The sequence below is a fragment of the Haliotis cracherodii genome, unplaced genomic scaffold (assembly GCF_022045235.1).
Source record: "Haliotis cracherodii isolate W230 unplaced genomic scaffold, xgHalCrac1.p SCAF_22, whole genome shotgun sequence".
Taxonomy (NCBI): domain Eukaryota; kingdom Metazoa; phylum Mollusca; class Gastropoda; order Lepetellida; family Haliotidae; genus Haliotis; species Haliotis cracherodii.
In genome coordinates this window covers 4,903,378-4,927,903 of record NW_027266278.1, presented here as the reverse complement: position 1 = coordinate 4,927,903, position 24,526 = coordinate 4,903,378, and the positions used below count along the sequence as shown (strand labels likewise).

The window sequence follows — 24,526 nt, the reverse complement described above, 5'->3', positions numbered from 1 at the left end:
CAGCAAGCCTGACCACCCGATTCCGTCAAGCCTCTTACGACAATAGTCACCTTTTACAGCAAGCATGGGTTGCTGAAGACCTATTCTACCCCTGATCTTGATGGGTCTCATTTGCAATGATTTTGCACCTACCGTATTCGAGGTAATAAGTGCCCCTCTCTAATAAGCGCCCACCGCGATATTTGCTAATGTATTGGCTAGTGAACAATCCCAATTAGCACCCCTTCCGATCAATGTACACAAGACTTATTTATATGTGTATTATTCGCACACGTGTGTTATATGCACCCTTAATTATGGGCAATTAAGTTCTGGAAAATAAATCTGTCATGTATAATACACACAGACTTTTCTTTTCTCATTTCAGGCTGTCAGCATATACCACGAAATTTACAATCTTTCATCTCTTTTTTTTTCACCAAAATTATATAATAATAAGAGCCCCTATTTCTAATTTTGAGAGATGTAATTTTGGGGTATCCTAATTAGGACAAAACATATTTTCCTCTCACAAAGCAAGAATATGTATGCAGCTGTATTCATTTTTATTTTTTATAGAAAGAATAGTTTCTTTATCGCCAAATTAAGTACTAGCAAATTACCTGGTCGGGTAGCCCAGTGGTTAAAGCCATCGCTCATTACGCCAAAGACCAGGGTTCGATTCCTAACATAGGTACAATGTGTGAAGCCCATTTTTGGTGTCCCCCGCCATGATATTGCTGGAATATTGCTAAAAGCGGCGTAAAACCATACTCACTCGCTCACTTTTTAAATTAAATGAAGGAGCCAGCTAAACCTTTGAAGAAATATTTCATTAACTGCAACTCAAAGTAGAGATGGAAAATAAATCATAATAATAGGCATCACCCAAAATAGAATATCTTCAAATGTATTAAGCTCCACTTGCCCCTGGATGGGTCTCAGCAGGGGGCTTGTACTTTCTCCTTTGTTATCAAAAGGACGTGAAACTCACCTTTAATCAGGTTGTCACACCTTTCACCATGTGTATCCTCCTTCTCTTTGAATTACGTCTACATCATGCTTAGACCCCTGCTGTAGTCCACTTGCTGCCTCATCATCGATCAAACAGAGACAGGACAGTAGGCATTTGTGGACATGAACTGCAGAGCTGAGGTAAATGGGATCAGTTGCTGATTTTATCGCTTTCTGCCATGGCGTTTGTTGTCCCCCATTATTTATGTCAACCTCTGCAAGCTGAACTTCTTTTGTGGCCCAGACAAATTAGTGGTCGAAGGTGTGATCATTGGTCTTCCGGGGAAGAATTAAAAATAACTAAATTCCTCTTCTGCAGTGGTCTCCTTTGATTGTTCATGATTCTGGATTTTACCTGGGTCTATATATTTCCTGGGGAATAATTTGGCAGTCTGAAAATGGGGGACCTGGGTTGACCACTCTTACATACATGACGTGTACAGACTTGCTAGAAGTTGCAGGCTTTGAAGAATGTTAATGAACATGTTTCATCTTCTGAATCCCTGCACTAATTACATATTATGGTGATTTCTGTTTGAAATGAGACTTTTGGTGAAAAAGGAGGACATGGACAGTCTGAAGTTTGATTGTGTTTCTTATCAAAATAGAAATATCTTTTATATCAAACATGCATCCCATGATGATCCGGGTTAGAATAGGTCTTCAGCAACCCATGCATGCTGTAAAAGGCGACTATGCTTATCGTAAGAGGGGACCAACAGGATTAGGTGGTCAGGCTCGTTGACCTGATGCATCTCATCGATCCCAATTGCTCATGATGTCAATCACTGGATTGTCAGGTCCAGACTAGGTTATTTACACGCATTCATATAGCTGGAATATTGCTGAGTGTGGTGTTAAACAACAAACAAACAAACAAACAAGATCAAACATGCATGCTACAACTCAATTAGTTTTAATGATTCAAACTTGCATACTTTTGCGCATCACATCGGACTTGATGCATCTATTCTCAATTTTATGGGGTTTTTATCCTTGATTTAGCTTGCACCAGGTCCATGCTGATATGAAAATGAAAATGCCCCAGAAGAAATCAAGTTGCACAGCAGGGATAGAAACTAACCGTTTAAGTCCACAAGTCCTTATGAAGATAACATATAACAAACCCCTAGCAAATGCCAGATTTCTACTGGTCCTTATGATACCTTTACTATTGGGCAGTTTGTCAAGGACTATAGGACTAGTGCCAGTTTCTAACGCTGCACAGTGGTCTCATAAATTTGTCAAAGTTGACAATGTGCATAAACTGGTCATGTATCCTGAAGTGCTGGAAAGTGCTGGAATCATATTGACAGTAGTTGAAAAGTGCTGGCATATAAATAAAATTAGTCTAGATCTGTCAAAATCGCTACTCCAGATTGTTATCGATCGAGTTTCAAAGTGTTGTTAACTTTCTGTCGCTTACACCCAAAAGGGTGCGTTAAATTCTTTGCGCCTTGTGTTACTGAGTTCAATTATCATTTTATCATCCCTTAAAATGGAGCTAGGTTATTAATGTTATATCGACACCCCCAACATGTGACAGAAGCTTCGAAAAGTAATTATATCATTGAAAAGTGTTTATCATCATGCCTGCATTTCAAAGTACCAATGTGTTGCTGCCACAGGAAGGAGTGAGTGAGTGGGTATGGTTTTACGCTGTTTTTAGCAATATTCCAGCAATATCATGGCAGGGGACACCAGAAATGGACTTCACACATACTGTATTCGACGTAATAAGCACCCAGGGCGCTCTCAAAATTAGAAATAGGGGGCTCTTATTAGAATATTATTTTGGTGGAAAAAAGAGAGTTGAAACATAAATATCGTGGTTTATGCTGAAATGTTCATATGCAACAGATACATTTTTTCAGAATTTTATTGCCCATGATTAAGAATGCATATAACATACAAGTTCGTATTATGCGCGAATAAATAAGTCTTGTGTACATTGATCAATCGGAAGGAGTGCTAACTGGGATTGTTCACTGGCCAATATATTAGCAAATATCGCCGTGGGCGCTTATTAGAGCGGAGCGCTTATTATGTAGAATACGGTATTACCCGTGTCGGGAATTGAACCAGGTCTTTCGGCGTGACAAGCGAACGCTTTAACTACCAGGCTACCCGACGGCCCCCTACAGGAAGGAAGTTGATATTTGTGAAAGTGCCTACAATCTCATACTCAAAACAGTCAGCCATTGCTGGGAGTGAATTTACATGATTTAGTCGTTCACGATGTTCTATTTTAAAGAATGAAAGTGGTCCTTGAAAACAAATGTTGAAAAGTGAATTTAGAGCCTATACATCTGTACAAACCCCTTCTATGTTAACTCCCCTTAGCGTTATAATGAACGCTTTGTGGAGCCGACCCTGGAGACTTGTGTTGATGACGTTTAACAGTATAGTGCCTATGTAATCAATGCTCTTTTTAATTTATCTTCCATTCACTAATCCAGTATGTGCACTGACCCTGCTGAGTTGCTGACAGCACATGTGGTAATGTGCCAAGGCCCAAGATTCTCACTCTCTCTACACTTGTGCATGCACGTCGCTATATAAGTGCAATAATCTTGGACGCGACGTTAAACCAAATTTCACTTCGCATCTCTCTCTCTCTCTCTCTCTCTCTCTCTCTCTCTCTCTCTCTCTCTCTCTCTCTCTCTCTATGGGCACATTTGTGGTGTCCCCAGCCGTGCTATTATGTTGCTTGACTATTGCTATTGCTAAATGCGGCATAAAACCTCGCTCACTCACTCTCTCTCTCTCAGAGCTACAGAGAACTTAAGAAACTGGTGTACTGCTTTTACCCTTTTGAATAACAAGTGAATTCATAATGCAATGCATTTGATTGGCTAACCAAGCCTTTTGTTTTCTGTTCGTTTCCATAAACCTAAAACATCCCCAACTGAAAGCAGAGTGGGCGGGGCTTGTGTTGAATCTTTCGCTGAATGTTGTCACTGATTTCAAAATGTCTACAATTTTCTGTTAATGATTATATATGCACTCTGTGAAGGTATTGTTGACTTGCATATTTATAATAATTGACGTCAATGTCCTTTTGTGTTTACGGAGGTACAGCAGATTTACGCACAATGTCCACACCGGCTGCCATGCTTATAACTCCGTAAATATATTGAAGTCAGTTCTGAAATAACATGTACGGTTTTTTTTGTTTCTAATTATTGTCACAGTTCATGTACAAGTTTCATGAAGCACAAAGGACAATTCCTTTGTTGTGACTTCATCGTTTAGATAAGAAACACACGTAAAATTGATTACATTTTGTGGTTGTATTTGTGAGCTGTGCTAAAGGCTCCCTGGACTTAATGGAGCCTGAAAACCTCATTAGTTCGTCTTTCACCTGCTCTTTAGCATTGTGGTCACATCATCAGAGATTATGTGGCCCAATCTCGTTAAAATCATATCTAAGATCTCGCTGCTGCTAAACAAAGATCTGAGGACTTTACGGGTCGCGAACTTCGACCGACCACTGAAATTACTTACAAGAAGTCGACATCAGCCAATTAGGAAGCAGCTTTCTCGAGCTTTACGGCACTCGTTTCAACCTGGTGACTTCCATTTCAGACTACGCTCGAATAATATGTTGACACAGTTCTCGATTAAAATTTTGAAAACTGAACAAACGATCATTCCAGAATGTCTAATATATTGTTGGGATTGTATGGCAGTGAATCCAACGTACTGTGCAACGCCTCCTCCGTTCTGATGTTTATCCCATGGAAGCGAGAGATAGACGATAATTTTGACAGAATCAGTAGTACGGGCCGTAACTGTCGTTTGGAATACACTGTGTTTACGTTTTCGAGGTTGCATGAAAAGAAAACACATTCCGACTGTCACTTTCATGATCGGGTAAGCGACGCTTTGATTGGTCGGATGATAGGTTGTTCTGACGTGACCCGTAATGGGATGTCCTCAGATCTTTGTTTTGCGATAGCGAGAACTAAGATCTGATTTTAATGAGATTGTTGTGTGGCCAAGCAGGATGACTTTGAAGTCAGTTTTGTTCAACAACATTAGCAGGACCATGGGTCATTCCAAGATAATTGCAACGTGATTTTTGTTTTGCCTGTCTCTTAGGGCTGGGACGATACACCAACTGTGTAATCCGATACGTATCCCGATTCTCATATGTACTTTTATCTGTGGTTTGTAAGCCATCTTTTTCATAGACAGGATGGTCAAATACCTCGTACACTGACGATTTACAGTTGGCAGTGTCAAGTATGACACAATGGATGAAAATATTTACTTTTTTAATGCTAATTTTCACTACTAATTAGTGTTGGTGTAACATCCATTAAAGTAAACATTTAAAGAATGAATCGATATTTTTACTCAGTGTACGACTCACAGTGATCGATACTTATCGAAATATATTGCGATCCATCAATGCATCGGTGTATCATCCCATCACTACAGTCTCATTAGACTCAGAACTTTCATGCCAATATTAAACTTATGAATACAGTGATAACTCATAGTTACCCAGTGATAACCCAGTCTTTGCCCAGTCTTGGCCTAGTGATAACTGAGCTGTAGCTCAGTGATAACCCAGCTATAACCCAGTCTTAGCTGAGTGATAACCCAGCTATAACCCAGTCTTAGCTGAGTGATAACCCAGCTATAACCCAGTCTTAGCTCAGTGATAACCCAGCTATAACCCAGTCTTAGCTGAGTGATAACCCAGCTATAACCCAGTCTTAGCTCAGTGATAACCCAGCTATAACCCAGTCTTAGCTCAGTGATAACCCAGCTATAACCCAGTCTTAGCTCAGTGATAACCCAGTTATATAACCAAGTCTTAGCTCAGTGATAACCCAGCTATAACCCAGTCTTAGCTCAGTGATAACCCAGCTATAGCCCAGTCTTAGCTCAGTGATAACCCAGCTATAGCCCAGTCTTAGCTCAGTGATAACCCAATCTTAGCTCAGTGATAACCCAGTTATATAACCAAGTCTTAGCTCAGTGATAACCCAGCTATAACCCAGTCTTAGCTCAGTTATAACCCAGCTATAACCCAGTCTTAGCTCAGTGATAACCCAGTTATATAACCAAGTCTTAGCTCAGTGATAACCCAGCTATAACCCAGTCTTAGCTCAGTGATAACCCAGTTATAACCCAGTCTTAGCTCAGTGAAAACCCAGCTATAACCCAGTCTTAGCTCAGTGAAAACCCAGCTATAACCCAGTCTTAGCTCAGTGAAAACCCAGCTATAACCAAGTCTTAACTCAGTGAAAACCCAGCTATAACCCAGTCTTAGCTCAGTGAAAACCCAGCTATAACCCAGTCTTAGCTCAGTGATAACCCAGCTATAAACCAGTCTTAGCTCAGTAATAACCCAGCTATAACCCAGTCTTAGCTCAGTGATAACCCAGCTATAACCCAGTCTTAGCTCAGTGATAAACCCAGCTATATCCAGTCTTAGCTCAGTGAAAACCCAGCTATATCCAGTCTTAGCTCAGTGAAAACCCAGCTATAACCCAGTCTTAGCTCAGTGAAAACCCAGCTATAACCCAGTCTTAGCTCAGTGAAAACCCAGCTATAACCCAGTCTTAGCTCAGTGAAAACCCAGCTATAACCCAGTCTTAGCTCAGTGATAACCCAGCTTTAAACCAGTCTTAGCTCAGTAATAACCCAGCTATAACCCAGTCTTAGCTCAGTGATAACCTAGCTATAAGTAAGGATAAGAATTTATGGATAAACAACTTCTTTATTACAATAAAGAGCGACGTTTCGGTGTAGGTTCTAACACCTTTATCAAGCAAGTGATATACTGAGTGTGGTTGGCAAGTATATATACAAGTAGGAAGCAATGTCACATGCCTTATGACAAATGATACATTGCTTCCTACTTGTATATATACTTGCCAACCACACTCTGTAAGACAGAATAATGAGAAGTTGACACTCAGAGATATAACTGAGATATGACTAAAAGGGGCATTAAACACAACTCACTCTATTTTGTAGCCTTTTTTTCAGGTAGACCATACAAATTGTTGATAAATTTTATTACTTCATCCCCCAAATCCAACAATATTTGTATTACTTTGAGGATAACCCTGGAACCACGAATCAATTGCTTGTGGTCATATTCACTGTGCCGATTATATTGATCTCATCTGTATTGTTTGGTACTCCTTATCATGATTCTAATTCTCGAACATGTCAGAATTCACCTCCCACCCCTCTCACCCTGAGTATGATTATAAATAATTTATGACGAAAAACAAAATATGAAAAGTAAATGTCACTGTTTGCTCTTGTCGTTTCACATCAATGGAAGAAAATACAAAAATAGGCACAATGGACATTCAACAATAGGCACAAATAAAAGACAACAATAGGCACAATGGAAATACAACAATAGGCACAATGAAAATACAATAGACACAATGAAAATACAACAACAGGCCAAATGAAAATACAACAATGTGCACAATGAAAGTACATCTATGGGCGCAATAATATACAACAAAAGGCACAATGAAAAGACAACACTAGGCACAATGAAAATATGACAATAGACACAATGGAAATAAAACAATAGGCACAATGAAAATACAACAATAGGCACAATGAAAATGTAACAGTAGGCACAATGAAAAGACAACAATAGGCACAATGAAAAGTCAACGATAGGCACAATAAAAGACAACAAGAGGCACAATGTAAATACAACAATAGGCACAATGAAAATACATTAATAGACACAATGAAAATACAATAATAGACACAATGAAAATACAACAATAGGCACAATGAAAATACAATAATAGACACAATAAAAATACAACAATAGGCATAATGAAATTACAACAATAGGCACAATGAAAATACAACAACAGGCCAAATGAAAATACAACAATAGGCACAATGAAAATATAACAATAGACACAATAATATACAACAATATGCACAATGAAAATACAACAATGGGCACGATGAAAATACAATAATATGCACAATGCAGTAATAGATCTCTGAAAGGAGTTTAACAATTATTTTTTTCAAACAAATTTTTTTCAGGAAATCTAGCATATCCAATCAACAATTTGTGTGTGTGCCTGTGTTTGTTTTTCTAAAACATTGGGCAAAATTATATTTTTTTGCATTTTCTGTAACAAATGATTTTTTTAAAAACATCCCAGGCCTTCTAAAAATATCCACTAGTTGGTCCCTAGTCACGACTGATCAGGGCTGATCAACCCGATAACCTGGCCCTCATCATGCATCCCGCTCCATCAGTACTCAATTAGAACAACAGAGATGACCTAGATGAGGTCCTGTATAGAGTGTCATCCACTGATATTTTTAGCCAAGTTATTGTCATAAAAACGTCGCCTCTCGCTCCACCCAATTACATCTTGTCAGGCAGTGGTAGGAAGGACACAGCCTGTTCAGGTCCCCATGCCCTGAGAACTAGAGAGTATTGATTGGGCTTGCCGAAGAGCCGCTCCTCACTGTGTGGTAACTCATGGCTAGCAACATGCTGCTGTCCCTGATCTAGCTTTTTTTATGTGGAGAAATTACAGTTCTGTAAAGCAACTAGTGCTTCATCCTCTGTGCGTGTTATTTTGGAAAAAAGGTATGGTAACCAGACTGTGTCTTTGATATTTTGTTTGTTTGTTGTTTAATGCTGCACTCAGTAATATTTCGCTGGATGATCTGTAAATAATCATGTCTGGACCAGACAATCCGATGATTGATGTTATGAGCAGCTATCAGGGAACTATTACATGCTATCAACCAAGTCACCGAGCGTGACCCCCATTAAGTAACCATTAAGTTACCTCTGACCTCTTAGTTGTTTGGGATCTTATCTAACCCAGAATCCCTACAAGGGATTAACCTTAACATTAATGATCTTGGTGCCATTGTACAAAGCTATCTTAGCGCTAAGGTGATCGTAACTCCCATACCTTAACATAGACTTACGACAGTCGTAGCGCTAAGGGTGTTTTGTACAACAGCACCATGGTATTGTATCATCCCATACTGGCTTTACAGGAGTCATCGGGTGGTCAGGTAGCCTAGTGGTTAAAGCGTTAGCTCGTCACGCCAAAGACTCGGGTTCGATTCCCGACATGGGTACAATGTGTGAAGCCCATTTCTGGTGTCCCCAGCCGTGATATTGCTGGAATATTGCTAAAAGCGGTGTAAAACCTCACTCACTCACTCACTCACTCACAGGAGATATCGATGAAATTGCATGACTTAACTTTGCAGACCATTGTTATGTCGTTGGTTACCATGACGTCACAATCAAATGACATCACTTATCTCTCTGTAACTAAAGTTTAAAATAAGTTAGCTGTACTTTTAGCACTCAAGGCACACAGGTTAATACTGTTTACAAACTGAAAATGTTGGAAGAATCACCTGAACCTCGGAACCTTAAACTTTTACCTACATGTGTTGATATATCTAATATCAAAAGACACTGAGGTGCGATTCTCTATTTAACATCGAAAACTGGCTTCCACAGGAGATAACACTTGGATGAGATCAAGTGATATCTCCAGGGCCCACTTACACAAAGCGATCTTAGCACTAAGATGATTGTAACTCCCACACTTTAACATAGGCTTATGATCGTCTTAGCGCTAAGATCGCATTGTGCAAGTGGGCCCTGGAGATGACATTGCACCACAGTGCTTTACATTCCATGACATCACAATCAAATGACATCACTAAACACTCTGCCACTGAAGATGACAGGTTACCTGTTCTTTTTACACTCAAGACAAGAATAATTTGGGATAAAAATCTCACATTTTGTCTTTTGATATCAAATATATCAACACTTGTCGATAAAAGTTGAAGACTTCTTGTGAAGCCGCTGTTTCAAAAGACTCTTCGGTGATCTCTGTCTGTCATCATATTTAGATGCTAAGTCTACATTGATTTTTTGTTTTGGACCAAATTTTTAATATTATTGGGAAAACCTTTCAGGATAACAGCTTGTATACGAGTTGTAAGATAATCAAAGGTCTTTTCCTGGGACAGATCGGAAATAGTATCTGTTCCTTTATGCTCAGTTGACTAATAACACTATATCTTCTTTGAAACTATGAACGATATTTTGGTTCTTTCAACTTACGTGCGTGTTGGAGATTTTTTGGTGTAATTGAAAAATTTCTTTTGGTCATTGATCTGAAAGTAGCTTCGAAGGTTTTGCTCTTAATGACATAATGGTATATCTTCTATTTCCCTGACAAATTCCCTCAAGTAGCTAATATTAAACTCGTCCGCACATACCATGATCAGTGGAATAAATTATGGTTGATAACAGGTGATGTGAAATGAGATTTAAGGTAGTGTTTAAGATTATTTCACTAACGTAGCGATGTGCATATGTAACAGGAGGGGGCACGGCTGGTCAAGTCGTCTAAGGCGCCGCGATTTGCTGTGCAGAGTTGCGTCCCTTGGGCACGCCAGAAACCTATGATTGTGGGTTCGAAACCCGGTTCGCCCCGATTATGTTTCTAGGTTTGTCAGCACCATACCCGTGCTCGTGGGTTTCACCGAAGTGGTAAACGTCTGAGACCTGCATCACTTCGGGCTTTCCTCCCACATTAAGCTGACACGCTGCGATATTACTGGAATATTGTAAAAAGCGGCGTTAAACCCAACTCACTCACTCACTGTAGCAAGATATTTAATTTCCCCTTGGGGATTCATTCCAGGAGTATTTTCCTAGGTAAAACTTTCCTGTAGAAATTTTTGCTAAGGATCATTATTTCCACAGCCAGTATCTTACCAACACTGGAATCTTTTCCCTTGTGAATTTTCTATCCTCCGGAAACATATTGACCTGGAAACATTTATCATTTACACATGCACTTGCGTGGGGTTGCTTGTACATGTCCAGACGTAAGCTCATTTAGTCCGCTGAGATGCCATGTCACTGTTTAACGAGGGAAAAGAAAAGACAATGAGTGTTGATGATGTTGATGTAGTAGTAGTAGTAGTAGTACTTTATGGGTTTTGTTTTTTGTTGTTTGACACATTCCAGCAATATGATGCAGCCTTTTTATGATGAGTGATCTTGACCACCTGGTCAATTTAATCCCAGGTTGCTGGGGTGGTATTCAATCCCCATGGGGAAACAAACATGTACCGTATGTGACCGCGTATAAGCCGAATTTTGAGGACCAGAAAAAAGGTTCTGTAGAAAGGGGTCGGCTTATCCACGGGATATACTTTCATGATAGTATTTTTCAGATCGTGATCTGTCAGAAACATCGCCTGAATGACGGTCCGATAGATTACAACTTCCCGAAAGTTTGGAAGTTGCCACGACTACAGCCATTATTGTTATAAATTATCAATAAAGTTATTATTATACACCAATGTTGTCATTATTAAAAAAATGTTATGCATGTTACTACTTCCTATAATAAGTTTTCAATTGAATGTTCAAAGTTTATCGTTCTTCGTAAACTCCACAATCTTTACATGTAGCAATATATGTAATTCACAGCTATAATATATAATCCCCAGATAAAATCGCCAATAGCTATTACGTACGTTTTGCAAAGTTCATAAATTGATAATGAACAAGTGTCTACCTTTATTGAAAGAGGCAAATAAACAACTGTATCGGCGAGTTATTCCGTTCGCCATTTGCAAAAACACGTGATCAGCTGTTTCCTGTGACGTCACAAACGGTGACCACTGTGATTGCTTCCTGTTGTTTAAAGCAACACGATACACAAGGAAATGAGCATTGATAATAACGGGCCATTTGGTATTGTCATGTTGTTTACACAAACATTTTCAAGTTGTGGGTGCGATCGTGTTGGGAGTAGGGACTTAATTCCTTTGTTTTCGAGAGATTAGTTTAATAAACTGGAAAAGCCTGTGAGTAAGTGATGGTCATTCAATGTGTTCATAGTATGATAGTTTATTTAATTCAATTGGATTAACATACAATAGTGGTGTAAAGGGGGTTATAAAAGTTATATTTTTACTGACTGACATTTTCATCATGAGTTTTTAACAAAAACGCCATGCTTACGATGCTGAAATCAAACTGCAAGTCTTCGCTCCAGCTGATATATTTTCTCACGGGTTCATAATTCTATATACACCGATTCACAAAATGGCGCTTGTTTGTTGATGGCAACATATAACGATCATTATGAGATTAATAAAACCCACGAGAAACAGCTTCCCACGTTATGAAAGTGGATGACTGGTTTGTTAAATCTTTATTAGAAATAATAATGACTTTTTCAATATAATTACAACGTTTTTCATCTTATATTTTTGAATATCTGCGAGTACCGGCACATGTCTTGCACACCGACTTCGCAGTGTTTTTTGTCTTTCAATTCCTGGTTTGGCTTATCTGCGGGTCATATCATTTTCTTTCGTATTTCAATGGTCAAATTAACACCTCGGCTTATCTACAGGGTCGGCTTATCCGCTGTCATATACGGTAGTACTGTGGATATTTCCTCACCACAAATCGATACAGGGAAACAAGTATGGTGCGATTGGGATCTATTCTGCCCAAAAACAATGATCATGTACTGGAAAACTGTTCTGCCCGAAATTCCCTATGATAAAGCAAGCATGGTGTACCAGGAAACTGTTCTGGGCCAAAAACTACTAACTGGGGAATAAGCATGGTAATTACTGGTAACCTGTTCTGCCTCAAACTCTGCAGGAAAACAAGCATAGCCTACTGGGAACGTGTCCTGCTCCGGAAACCCCACAGGGAAGAAAGCCACACAGGATGAGGTGTCAACTGTCTGCCAATGGCCAGCAGAAATAACAGACACTCTTATGTATGTTATATGGGGCAGTTGATAATCGATACCCACACATTATTCCCGCAGGCATATCAAGGGTCAAGTTGTCGGGTCAGCCGATATCTCATGTCTGCATACCGGTAATGTGTTACTAGTTGGATACTGAGACCACGGCCAGTTCTTCTCAATGAGGGGCGGTCGGTGGCCTAGTGGTTAAAGCGTTCACTCGTCACGCCGAAGACCCGGGTTCGATTCCCGACATGGGTATGATGTGAAGCCCATTTCTGGTGTCCCTTGCCATGATGTTGCTGGAATATTGTTAAAAGCGGTGTAAAACCATACACACTCACTCTTCTCAGTGTTTCATATTAAGATCAAGGCTTAAAGGTTCAGAGTGACATAAAACTAGCCACAAGGCTGTGTGACAAGAGGGATGACTTCACTTTTCCAGAATAAACTTTCCCTTTATGTCGAGCAATATTCCATCAGCTCCAGCCTTTCATGTCTAGATTACACAACGTCTGAGGTACAGTGCTCTTCCTATGAAGATTTCAAAGAGTGTCATATGACTCACTAATAAGTGGCTCGCTCAAGGCTACATTTCTTGCCCAGGAACATTCCAGACCTTAGTAAACCTTTCAAAATGTTTTATGGAAGACATTTCTGTATTGAAAGCATCAGTGACAAACATGATGTCCGATGCAATTCCTTCATTTAATTGTACCATGTGTTCCCATATTTTTTCAGGCAAACAATTGACTTGCCTTTGCATGTGTTTGTGATGGTGCCACTGGTGGGGCAGGATATTCTCACCTTTTCACCAACACCTGGTTTCGTCAATATTTGATAGTGATTCATAACTTCATGAACTGAGCCCTGTGTGTGCTAAGACTATTGCATGTCTTTGTTGGAGTATGGGAGTTACAATAGTTAAACCACAATGATTGTTTGGACCCCGGACCGCATTCCATAAGGCTATCTTAGTGCTATATATAGTGAATATAATGATCGTTTTAGCTCTAAGATCACTTTATGGAATTGGGTCCTGTTCCTCAGAGAGATTTTAGCACTAAGACGATATATTCCACACACGCACACACACACACACACACTAACCTCTTTGACATACACTCAGGAAAATCTAAATCTCTGCAGAACTGACCTAGGACCATAAACGTTTCCACAACAAACAAACAAACCAAACAACAAGTAGCTAACGTATGTCAAATCCATTAGTTAATTATCAAATCTAAATCCCACACGTCAAACTACTCAAGATAATTTGTTAGTAAAAAATCCACAAGCCGTGAAATTTATACAGTGTGATCCAGTCTTTGTGACATGCAGAGCTGCAGTCAAATTCGTTAACATCCATTTCATGTGGTCCATGGCGCTATGCAATACGTAGGTTAGATAAAAGAATCAATACAAGCCACGGGGCACATGGGCAAAACGAGGCACATCAATGCTATCGAACATAGAAGATAGGTCAAATGAGATCCAACGATGATCGATCACATCGAGCCCAAGTTGTCAACCTACAAGAAACGGAGCAGGTCTTGAAGGATTACGAAGTTCTAAAGACCCACTGAACCTTTTGAAGGGGAAATTGCAATTGGATGAAACGCATGTTACTGAGTATTATGTGGTGAATCGGATGACTGGACGTTACCCGTCAGTGGTCAAACTGGTGATGAGTTTTGTGATGAGGTTTCTTGTTTCTTTGTCGATTAAAACATTTTCTTGTCGTTTTTTAATTTTAGTCATGAATTGCATTACAATTGTGTTAGCTGCAAAGATGGAGTAATTAAGATGCCCTCTGTAAGGGGGTGGGGTGGGGTGGGGTGGGGTGGGGTGTTTGCTTGTTTTTTGGCTCTGCTGCTGAAGCTTTGTTTGTTTGTTTGTTGTTAAACACCGCACTCAGCAATATTCCAGCTGTATGACGGCGGTCTGTAAATAATCAAGTCTGGACCAGACAATCCAGTGATTGACATCATGAGCATCGATCCGCGCAATTGGGATCGATGACACGCATCAACCAAGTCAGCGAGTCTGACCACCCGATCCCGTTAGTCACCTTTTACGACAAGCATAATCGCCTTTTACGGCAAGCATGGGTTGCTGAAGACCTATTCTACCCCGGAACCGCTGAAGCAATTGTTTTTTTCAATCACATGCTTTTGACAGATGTTAGAGACTAGGGAAATTTTATGACATAAAATATTTGACATTGCAGGTATCCAAAAAGCTTGTGTACTTGTATTTGTGAAAGTAATTTGTTGAATCTTTTTATGACATGAAATATCTGCATGACATTGTAGGTCAAGGTCACTCAGTATGACCTATGCTTGTGTACTTGATAACTTTTGTATTTGTAAAAGGCATTTTTATTGAAACTTAGTATACAGTTTTCTAAGGCTGGGGCTGGATGGCAATTTTGGGTGGATGTTACCCATATGAGGTGATTAGAGGTCAATTCATGAACCATGGTTGAAATTTAATGAAATTTCTGATTACTTCATGAAAAGTCTGCACGTTTTCCAATCATTTATGACAGACTCACAATAATGAACTCAATACCTGTCACATGTGTAAACCCTATTTCTGGTTTCCCAGTCATGATATTGCTGGAATATTGCGAAAAGCGTCATAAAACAATACTCACTCAAATATCAGGGTCACTTTCAAGGTCATTCACTCATGAAATGACTTGCAAATAGTTTCATTCAGAAAGTATTGGCACAATGATATGGAGACTTGATAACACGTCATTTGTGATAGAATGATGTTGAAGGTCAAGGTCATGCTGAGTGAAGAAGACGGTCCGAAAATCTTGTGACCTCTATATCTTGAGTGAGTGAGTGAGTGAGTGAGTGAGTGAGTGAGTATGGTTTTACGCCGCTTTTAGCAATATTCCAGCAATATCACGACGGGGGACACCAGAAATGGGCTTCACACATTGTACCCATGTCGGGAATCGAACCCGGGTCTTCGGCATGAAGAGCGAAAGCTTCCAGGTGTAGGACTTTCTGTTTCCAAGTTGTACTTTGTTTTCATGCAAAAACAGAAGCAGCCCCACCCCCACCTTTCCCTGAATGCCCCCAAACTTTCCCATCAGCCCTGCCCCACACTGAAGCACATGTAACGCGTGTGGCGTCTCCTTGGGCAGGTGGCTTTGTTCGAAATGTGCCTCTGTTCACCCAGCAGTGAGTGGGTACCAGGTAGGATGAGATGGTAATGTGGTTGTTAACCTTCTAGTGACTTACAGGCAGCTGGGGTTGTATTCTCCCCAGGGAGTTGAGAATGATTGTTCAGTGCACACTGATCCAGTGGCCGGGGTAATAATAGTGTAGCACCTTGATCATGCCCCTGTGTGGTGGATACAGCACAGTATAAATGGCCTATTATTATCCCCCGGCATATAATGCGGGGTGATATAGTGATCAGCCAGTCTGTCTGTCCATCCGTCCGCCCGTCAGTCTGGCCGTCCGTCCGTAATCATTTCCTTTTCCGGGGCAGAATTCCAAAACCATTCAGTGTATTTGATCGAAACTTGGCAAAGCTATCAGGCACATACTGAAGTGGTGCCTTTTGATATTTTGGGATTTTTCTAATTTTAATTTTTGTAAATTTTTATGGAATGAAGTTGGACATAGACACAATTGGGGATGGGGTTTGTTTCCGGGGCAGAATTCGAAAACCATTCAGTGTATTTGATCGAAACTTGGCAAAGCTATCAGACACATACTGAAGTGGTGCCTTTAGATATTTTGGGATTTTTCTAATTTTTATTTTTGTAAATTTTTATGGAATGAAGTTGGACATAGACACAATTGGGGATGGGGTTCGTTTCCGGGGCAGAATTCGAAAACCATTCAGTGTATTTGATCGAAACTTGGCAAAGCTATCAGGCACATACTGAAGTGGTGCCTTTGGATATTTTGGGATTTTTCTAATTTTTATTTTTTTCAATTTTTATGGAATGAAGTTGGACATAGACTCATTTGGGGATGGGGTTCATTTCCGGGGCAGAATTCGAAAACCATTCAGTGTATTTGATCGAAACTTGGCAAAGCTATCAGGCACATACTGAAGTGGTGCCTTTTGATATTTTTTTTTTACAAATTTTTATTTTTTACAACTTTTATGGAAAGAAGTTGGACCTAGACTCCATTGGGGAACGGGTTCGTTTCCGGGCCAGAATTCGAAAACCATTCAGTGGGTAAACAATGTATGCTTCTTAAAGAACATTCAACTGTTGACTCATTACATACAGAATTGCACTAGTGGTTTCTTTACAGACAGCTGCCGGGGGGATATGTCATCTTTCTGATGACTCTTGTTAACTAAAATTCTGTTCAAAGTGGCGTTAAGCCAACTATTGAATATCAGATAGCTTACGAGAAATTACCATCCATTGTTTTTATGCTTCAGATGTCTGGCCAACGCTACAAGCGTACAAACTTTGATGACGATGACACAATATCGAATGGGGGCACGCCTCCTGCAGTTGACTTCCATCCGGGGATTGTGTTCAAGGGAGGTCTGACGCTGTGGCAGAGGAAGACGACCCTGGAGAAGGCCCTCATCATCCTCCTCATCCTCCTCGCCATCTCTCTCATCGTCATCGCCGCCATCTTGGCCGTCAGGGAGTCCCAGCTACAGGATCTGCGCAAAGGAACAGGTGAGCTTTGTTTTCCATGTCCCTATATTAGTGTACCTGTAATATGTGGGTAGGGTATACCTATTTCGTTATTCGTTATTGGCTCTTTTAATTTGCCATGATTCGGTATTCAACATTACCAATTAGCTGTGATACGTTTCATCTGATCAGTCTTTTATCTTGAATTTTCAAATAAATGACACATTTTCTGTGAAATGATTTTTTTCTTTCTTTTGAATTGTTATTGTATTGATTATCATTTTTTGTTTCGAAACTTGGAATACCATGTAGTACATTTGGTGACAGTTGCCTAAAAATATCAAGAAACCCCCAAAGTTTGGTCTTTCTGACAAGTTGTCAAAAATATGAGATACAGTCCAAGTTTATAGATGCGAAAATATAAACTTGATAATGATATGGATTGATAAGAATTATTCTACATCTCTATCTAATGTACACAATAATTATCCATGATTGTAAAATGGGTGGTAAAATTACCTGTGATCTGTGTCAGAGTTAGCTGTGAAAAGGTATTTGGCATAGGCATTCCCTACCCTCTAACATGGTTAGAGTCATATTGGCATGGTTGAAAGGAGTTCCTGGGCCCCGTTCCACATTTAAGTAGGGGAAGGGGGCACAGGTGGTCCAGTCCTCTAAGGCGCCGCAATTTGCTGTGCAGAGTTGCGTCCCTTGGGCACACCAGAAACCTATGATTGTGGGTTTGAATCCCGGTTTGCCCCGATTATGTTTCTAGGTTTGTCAGCACCGTACCCATGCTCGTGGGTTTCACCGAAGTGGTAAACGTCTGAGACCTGCATCACTTCGGGCTTTCCTCCTACATTAAGCTGACACGCCACGATATAACTGTAGCAGTGTTAAAAGCGGTGTTAAACCCAACTCACTCACTCACTCTTCCTTCTTTTAACCATATGTTCTTCCCTGGAACATCCCGGTGATAAAACGCTGATGAATGAAAACCTCTTCAGTTGCAGCCACTCCGACCATTCATAATGTCGCGCCAGTGACAGTTTATCACGTATCCGCCATTTTGGTTGCCGTTACTTGCTCCGCTCAGACAAATTTGTTGCAATGATGAAAATTGAGACATACACATTATTCCTCATCCCCATCTTGTTTCCAAGAGACAACTTTTCAATAAGAACACATATAAATACTTGTTAACATGGAATTGGTGAGAGAGCCTAGTGATGCATGCTGCCACAGGAGAGTGCAACCTGTGGGTAGATTCCATGTTACTATTCCTTCTTGGTAAAAGATGTGCAGCCTGTCCTGATATTGCCTGCATGTTGCTAAAAGTGGAGTAAAACTCAACTCACTCACTCACTCACTCACTCACTCACTCACCATAACAAGAAATTATGTGTTCAATGTGACTGTTCTTCTTTCTGATGGGGCGGTGGGATAGCCTAGTGGTTAAAGTGTTCACTCGTCACGCTGAAGACCTGGTCCTCATTGTTGGTGATATGTGTTACCCAGCCAATTGAATGTCGTGCTGAATGTCCGGTTGGATTCCCCCCAAGGGCACAATGTGTGAAACCCATTTCTGGTGTCCCCCTGTCGTGATAATGCTGGTATATTGCTAAAAGACGTTTAAAACTCACTCCGGCGGTCAGGTAGCCTAGTGGTTAAAGCGTTTGCTCGTCATGCCGAAGACCCGGGTTCGATTCCCGACATGGGTACAATGTGTGAAGCTCATTTCTGGTGTCCCCCGCTGTGATATTGCTGGAATATTGCTTGCTCACTCACTCACTCACTCACTCACTCACTCACTCACTCGCCCACCATCCCACTCACTCACTCACTCACCACCCACCCACTCACTCACTCACTCACTCACTCACTCACTCACTCACTCACTCACTCTTCCTTCAGACTACTGCATGACCCCCGAGTGTGTGACGGTGGCCAGCTCAATCATCACCACGATGGACCGCAGCGCCGACCCCTGCAAGGACTTCTTCCAGTACGCCTGTGGGGGGTGGATCAAGTCACACCCTATCCCATCAGGCCACAGCAGGTGGGGCACGTTCAGTGTGTTGTGGCAGGAGAACCAGCTGGTCATGAAGAACGTCATCGGTAAGTGCCGCCTTGTGTTAATGTACCCTTAAACAAATCGCAAACGATTCCCAAGCATTTGATTGGCTGACCAAGCAAGTATCTTTTGCGTTTATGTTCCCCGAACCAAACAAAATTAGGCCACGCCCTTTTACTACAGTTTCCCGATTGGCTCATGATAGAATGGGCAGGGCGTGTGTTGCATTACTGCGCTGAATGTTGCTGATTTCGTATTGTTATGTCCCTGTTTGTGTTACTGAATAATTAATCAGTCTGAAGCTATTATTGTTGACATTTATTTATAATAAATGACGTTTTGCTTTTATGGAGGTATAGTTGTGAAAACGGCATGCACACGTTGTGTAAATCCACAATTAAGTCATTCATTAATCAGTCTGAAGCTATTATTGTTGACATATTTATTTATAATAAATGACGTTTTGCGTTTATGGAGGTTTAGTTGTGAAAACGGCATGCACACGTTGTGTAAATCCACAATTAAGTCATTGATTAATCAGTTTGAAGCTATTATTGTTGACATATTTATTTATAATAAATGACGTTTTGCTTTTATGGAGGTATAGTTGTGAAAACGGCATGCACACGTTGTGTAAATCCACAATTAAGTCATTGTTTAATCAGTCTGAAGCTATTATTGTTGACATATTTATTTATAATAAATGACTTTTTGCGTTTATGGAGGTATAGTTGTGAAAACGGTATGCACACTTCACGTAAATCCACCATTGAGACAAGTCTTATACATTCTTGTAGAAAAAGTGTCGGTGAAGACGCGCAGCAATGCCGAGAGGAAGGCCCAGGATTACTTTGTGTCGTGTATGGACAAGAACAAGACGGTGGAGGCGCTGGGCGCCCAGCCCCTCCTGGACATCTTGAGGGGCCTGGGGGGGTGGGGTATCTCCAATAAGTCGGGCACCTGGCAACAGAACGCCTGGAACCTGCAGACAGCCGTGGAGAAGGTGCACATGATCGATGTCAGCCCCCTGTTCAACATGTGGGTCGGCGGGAACGACCGCAATTCCTCCAGCAATATACTCTTGGTGAGTACACAATGACAGCATTAGAAATTGGCACTAGTCCTGTGGTCCTTGCCGTCAGTGATAATGATATATATTCACCAGCGGGGACAGTGTTCAAGCTTCCATGATGGGCTAGGCATGGAATCAGGCATGATGAGTGGTCCTCACATGAAAGCTGGTTCTGATTTTATTAAATGCATGAGAGACATGGTCTTGTCCCTTTTTATCATGAATCTAACCAGTTCCTGGAAAATTGCACATAGTGCACTCACAACATAGAACATTTTCCATGTTTCTATAACATACTTTACTGAACTGGATATTTACGCACCGCACTAGCATCTAAATATAGTACCCCCTGACAACTGATCACTGTCCAAACACAATACAGTGAGCGTCTACTGAATCTCAACAGAAGAAATGTAAAATTGTTACAATCATTGTTAAACAAATTCACTGCCATATGACACAATCATCTTAGCGATAAGATGGCTTTGTGGACGGGCAGTATCTCCATTGGCCCCTGCTTGTTGGTTGTGCTGACTTATGAACTAGTGTGTTGGGTTCAGCACCACTTTGAATAGTATATGAGTTATATGACCTAGTGCCATCCAACTGTCAGGAGAATGCATGAAGTGATTCAGGTCTAAGATGTTTACGAGTTTGGTGCAGCAGAATCAAAATAAGGACTTGAACCCAGGATCTTTGGTTCCTGGCTGTCAAGGGGAAACAACTCTGTACAGCAAAGTGCCTGACTAATCAAGGGTTCAGTAGTGTGTGACCTGATTGAATATGTGTCTAGGTTCCCAGACTGCATGGAATGTGGTCATATTGTCAATCAGTGGCATAAATATTTGCTTGATGCGTCGATAATTTTAATATTTCAACACTTTTTCTGGACAGTAACTTCTTTTATTCAATGTCACAAGTCACCTGATGAAGGAGCAAGAAGTAGCTCTGTAACGTCATGACATTGAATAAACGAAGTTGCTGTCCATAATAAGTGCCATGTATTCCAACATCTAAATGACTTCTTTTAATATTGCTGACTTTGGCATAAGTATCATTCACTCGTTAACTTTTTTAAGTAAATTAAAAAAAATAGTTGTTTTTGTGCTTGACTAATAGAATGTAATAGAATGTTCCAATTGAAGCCAGACTTTTTCAGTTTACAGATGTTAGTAAGGTGAGGTGGGCCCCATTCCACAAAGCGATTGAGGATTGTCATAAGTCTATGTTAAAGTATGGGAGTTAGGATTGTCTTAGTGCTACGATTGTCGTAAGTCTATGTTAAAGTATGGGAGTTAGGATTGTCTTAGTGCTACACTTGTCGTAAGTCTATGTTAAAGTATGGGAGTTAGGATTGTCTAAGCGCTACGATTGTCGTAAGTCTATGTTAAAGTATGGGAGTTAGGATTGTCTAAGCGCTACGATTGTCGTAAGTCTATGTTAAAGTATGGAAGATAGGATTGTCTTAGTGCTACGATTGTCGTAAGTCTATGTTAAATTATGGGAGTTAGGATTGTCTAAGCGCTACGATTGTTGTAAGTCTATGTTAAAGTTTGGGAGTTAGTTTGTCTTAGTGCTATGATCACTTTCTGGAAAGGGGCCCGGCTCTCAATACTAACACAACAATAATCCCAAATGAAATAGTACTGAATGTAATTTTATTTGCCCGCTCACTTGCTCTCTGATTGATACAAAGAAATCAAACTATGAAACAATAAAATGTACCACAAGAGTTAGAGAATATAGTTTTATACCACTTTTAACAATACTCCAGCAGTAGGCGACACCAGAAATCAGCTTCACGCATTGTACTCATTTGGGAAATCAACCCGTGGACACTGATTATGCAGTAGCATGCTCTGTAACTTCCATGGTAATAGCTGGAATAGATCAGGTGTGGATCCAGGAATTTCAGAAAAGATGGGGTTCCACCTTGGCTATTTGTAATGTCACAGTGTGGGGGTGTTCCTTCCCAAAAAATCACAAACACTAAATGTAAACCATTATTAATAATTTTACTTTGACAACCAAATCAACATCATGTTGGGCCCTCTTCTGGTTATTTCAATTGCCTCATCACCATGTGATGTGAACCAGTGCTTATTGCCATCTAAAATATCACAGTGTTCCTTGACAAATTGGATCAGGCATCAATGTTCCCGTTTACCGGGGCGGTAGGGTAGCCTTGTGGTTAAAGCGTTCGCTCATCATGTCAAAGACCCGGGTTTGATTCCTGACATGGGTACAATGTGTGAAGCCCATTTCTGGTGTCCCCCGCCATGATCTTGCTGGAATATTGCTAAAAGCGGCGTAAAACCATACTCACTCACTCACTCTCGTTTACCGGTAATTACCAGTTTTTTACTTTTAAAATTAGCCTTGGACTGGTAGTTCATGTGACTGCCAGTCCCTGTTAGTTGTATCTTAGGCTTTTATTAAAATGGATACTGTCAATCCAGAAATTAATGCGTCCCTTACCACCCCATCCCCAGTTTAATGACGCATATCCTTACGTTAATCCAACCTTATTGTCATAAGAGGCGACTAGCAGGATCGGGGGGTCAGGCTCGCTGACTTGGTTGATGCATGTCATCGTATCCCAATCGTGTGGATCAATGCTCATGATGTCAATCACTGGACTAGTAGGATTTGAGGGCTATAATTCTGAACCAGGTCTTGATGTGTCAATTTTGCTAGGAAATAAAACTGAATAAAACTGACAGAAACTGTAAACATAGTGAACATTTTATTCTTGTTCAAGCAGGAAGAACTACTACTCTGAGGGTTAGTGAAATAAGGTACCATATTCGACGTAATAAGTACCCAGGGTGCTCTCAAAATTAGAAATAGGGGGCTCTTATTGGAATATTATTTTAGTGAAAAAAACTGAGTCGATAGATAAATTTCGTGGTTTATGCTGACAGCCTGAAATGTTTATATACAACAGATATATTTTTCCAGAATTCAATTGCCCATAATTAAGGGTGCGCATAACACATGAGTGCGTATTATACGCGAAAAAATAAGCCTTGTGTACATTGATCAATCAGAATTGGTGCTAATTGGGATTTTTCACGGGCTAAAATATTAGCAAATATTGCCGTAGGTGCTTATTACGTCGAATACGGTATATACTATCCCTCTGGAATAGTCTTAAAAAAACTAATTTCTAAGGCTGTAGCAAGAAACCAAATGGCATGAGTGAGTATTGTTTTACGCTGCTTTCAGCAATATTCCAGCAATGTCACAGCGGGGGCACCAGAAATGGGCTTCACACATTGTACCCATGTCAGCAAATCAAAAGAGGGTCTTCGGTGTGACGAGCGAACGCTATAACCACTAGGCTACCCCACTGCCCCCAAATGTGATGAAGTCAGAAATAACCACAGTGTACTCATTTGAAGTGGAATTCCTAAAATAATCATCATGAATAACAGAATATTGGAAGATTAAGAAAACTGTCAAGTCGGACGTTGTCCAAAAACTATCACATCATCTGTTATGCAGCTGACATTTCAGCGGACCAGGCGGCCATCTTGATAAACCTTCGCTTTCATCTTGTATGAGGCACAAAAAGGATTAGTGGACATTATCGGTCTGTTTGATCTGTTCGTCATGTAATTAGGAAACCGTGGATCGTATTTCAATCTGCTTTAGTAATATCCTTAGTTGAACTTTTATGATAACACTGGAAGGACGATGCTCACCAGACTTGGCCAACTGAATTTGGTTCTATATCCCCTCTTCATGTAATTAGCCCTTAAAACGATGTCCAATGTTAAAGTTACACAACTGATCCTGTTTCCCGATATTCCAGCAATCACAGATGACTTTTTCATTAACTTATGACATGATACTCGACTTCCTTATTGCAATTGTAGGCACATTTCAGTGCAGATTGCTACACAGTGATCAAGCAGGACTTGTCACTCGCTACATGTGTCATAATGCGTATT

At 40.4% G+C, this 24,526-nt stretch overlaps 1 protein-coding gene across 4 annotated transcripts in view; it reads left to right on the top strand.

Moving 5' to 3' along the window:
* The window catches only part of LOC139471183 (endothelin-converting enzyme homolog), a 108,853-nt gene that overhangs the window by 57,672 nt on the left and 26,655 nt on the right, over positions 1 to 24,526 (top strand). For all 4 annotated transcript variants that reach the window (XM_071253466.1, XM_071253464.1, XM_071253463.1 and 1 more), the window contains 3 exons: positions 17,217 to 17,466; positions 19,339 to 19,542; positions 20,296 to 20,582. In XM_071253466.1, the coding sequence (XP_071109567.1) occupies positions 17,217 to 17,466; positions 19,339 to 19,542; positions 20,296 to 20,582 (741 nt within the window). The remainder of the gene's footprint in view (positions 1 to 17,216; positions 17,467 to 19,338; positions 19,543 to 20,295; positions 20,583 to 24,526) is intronic.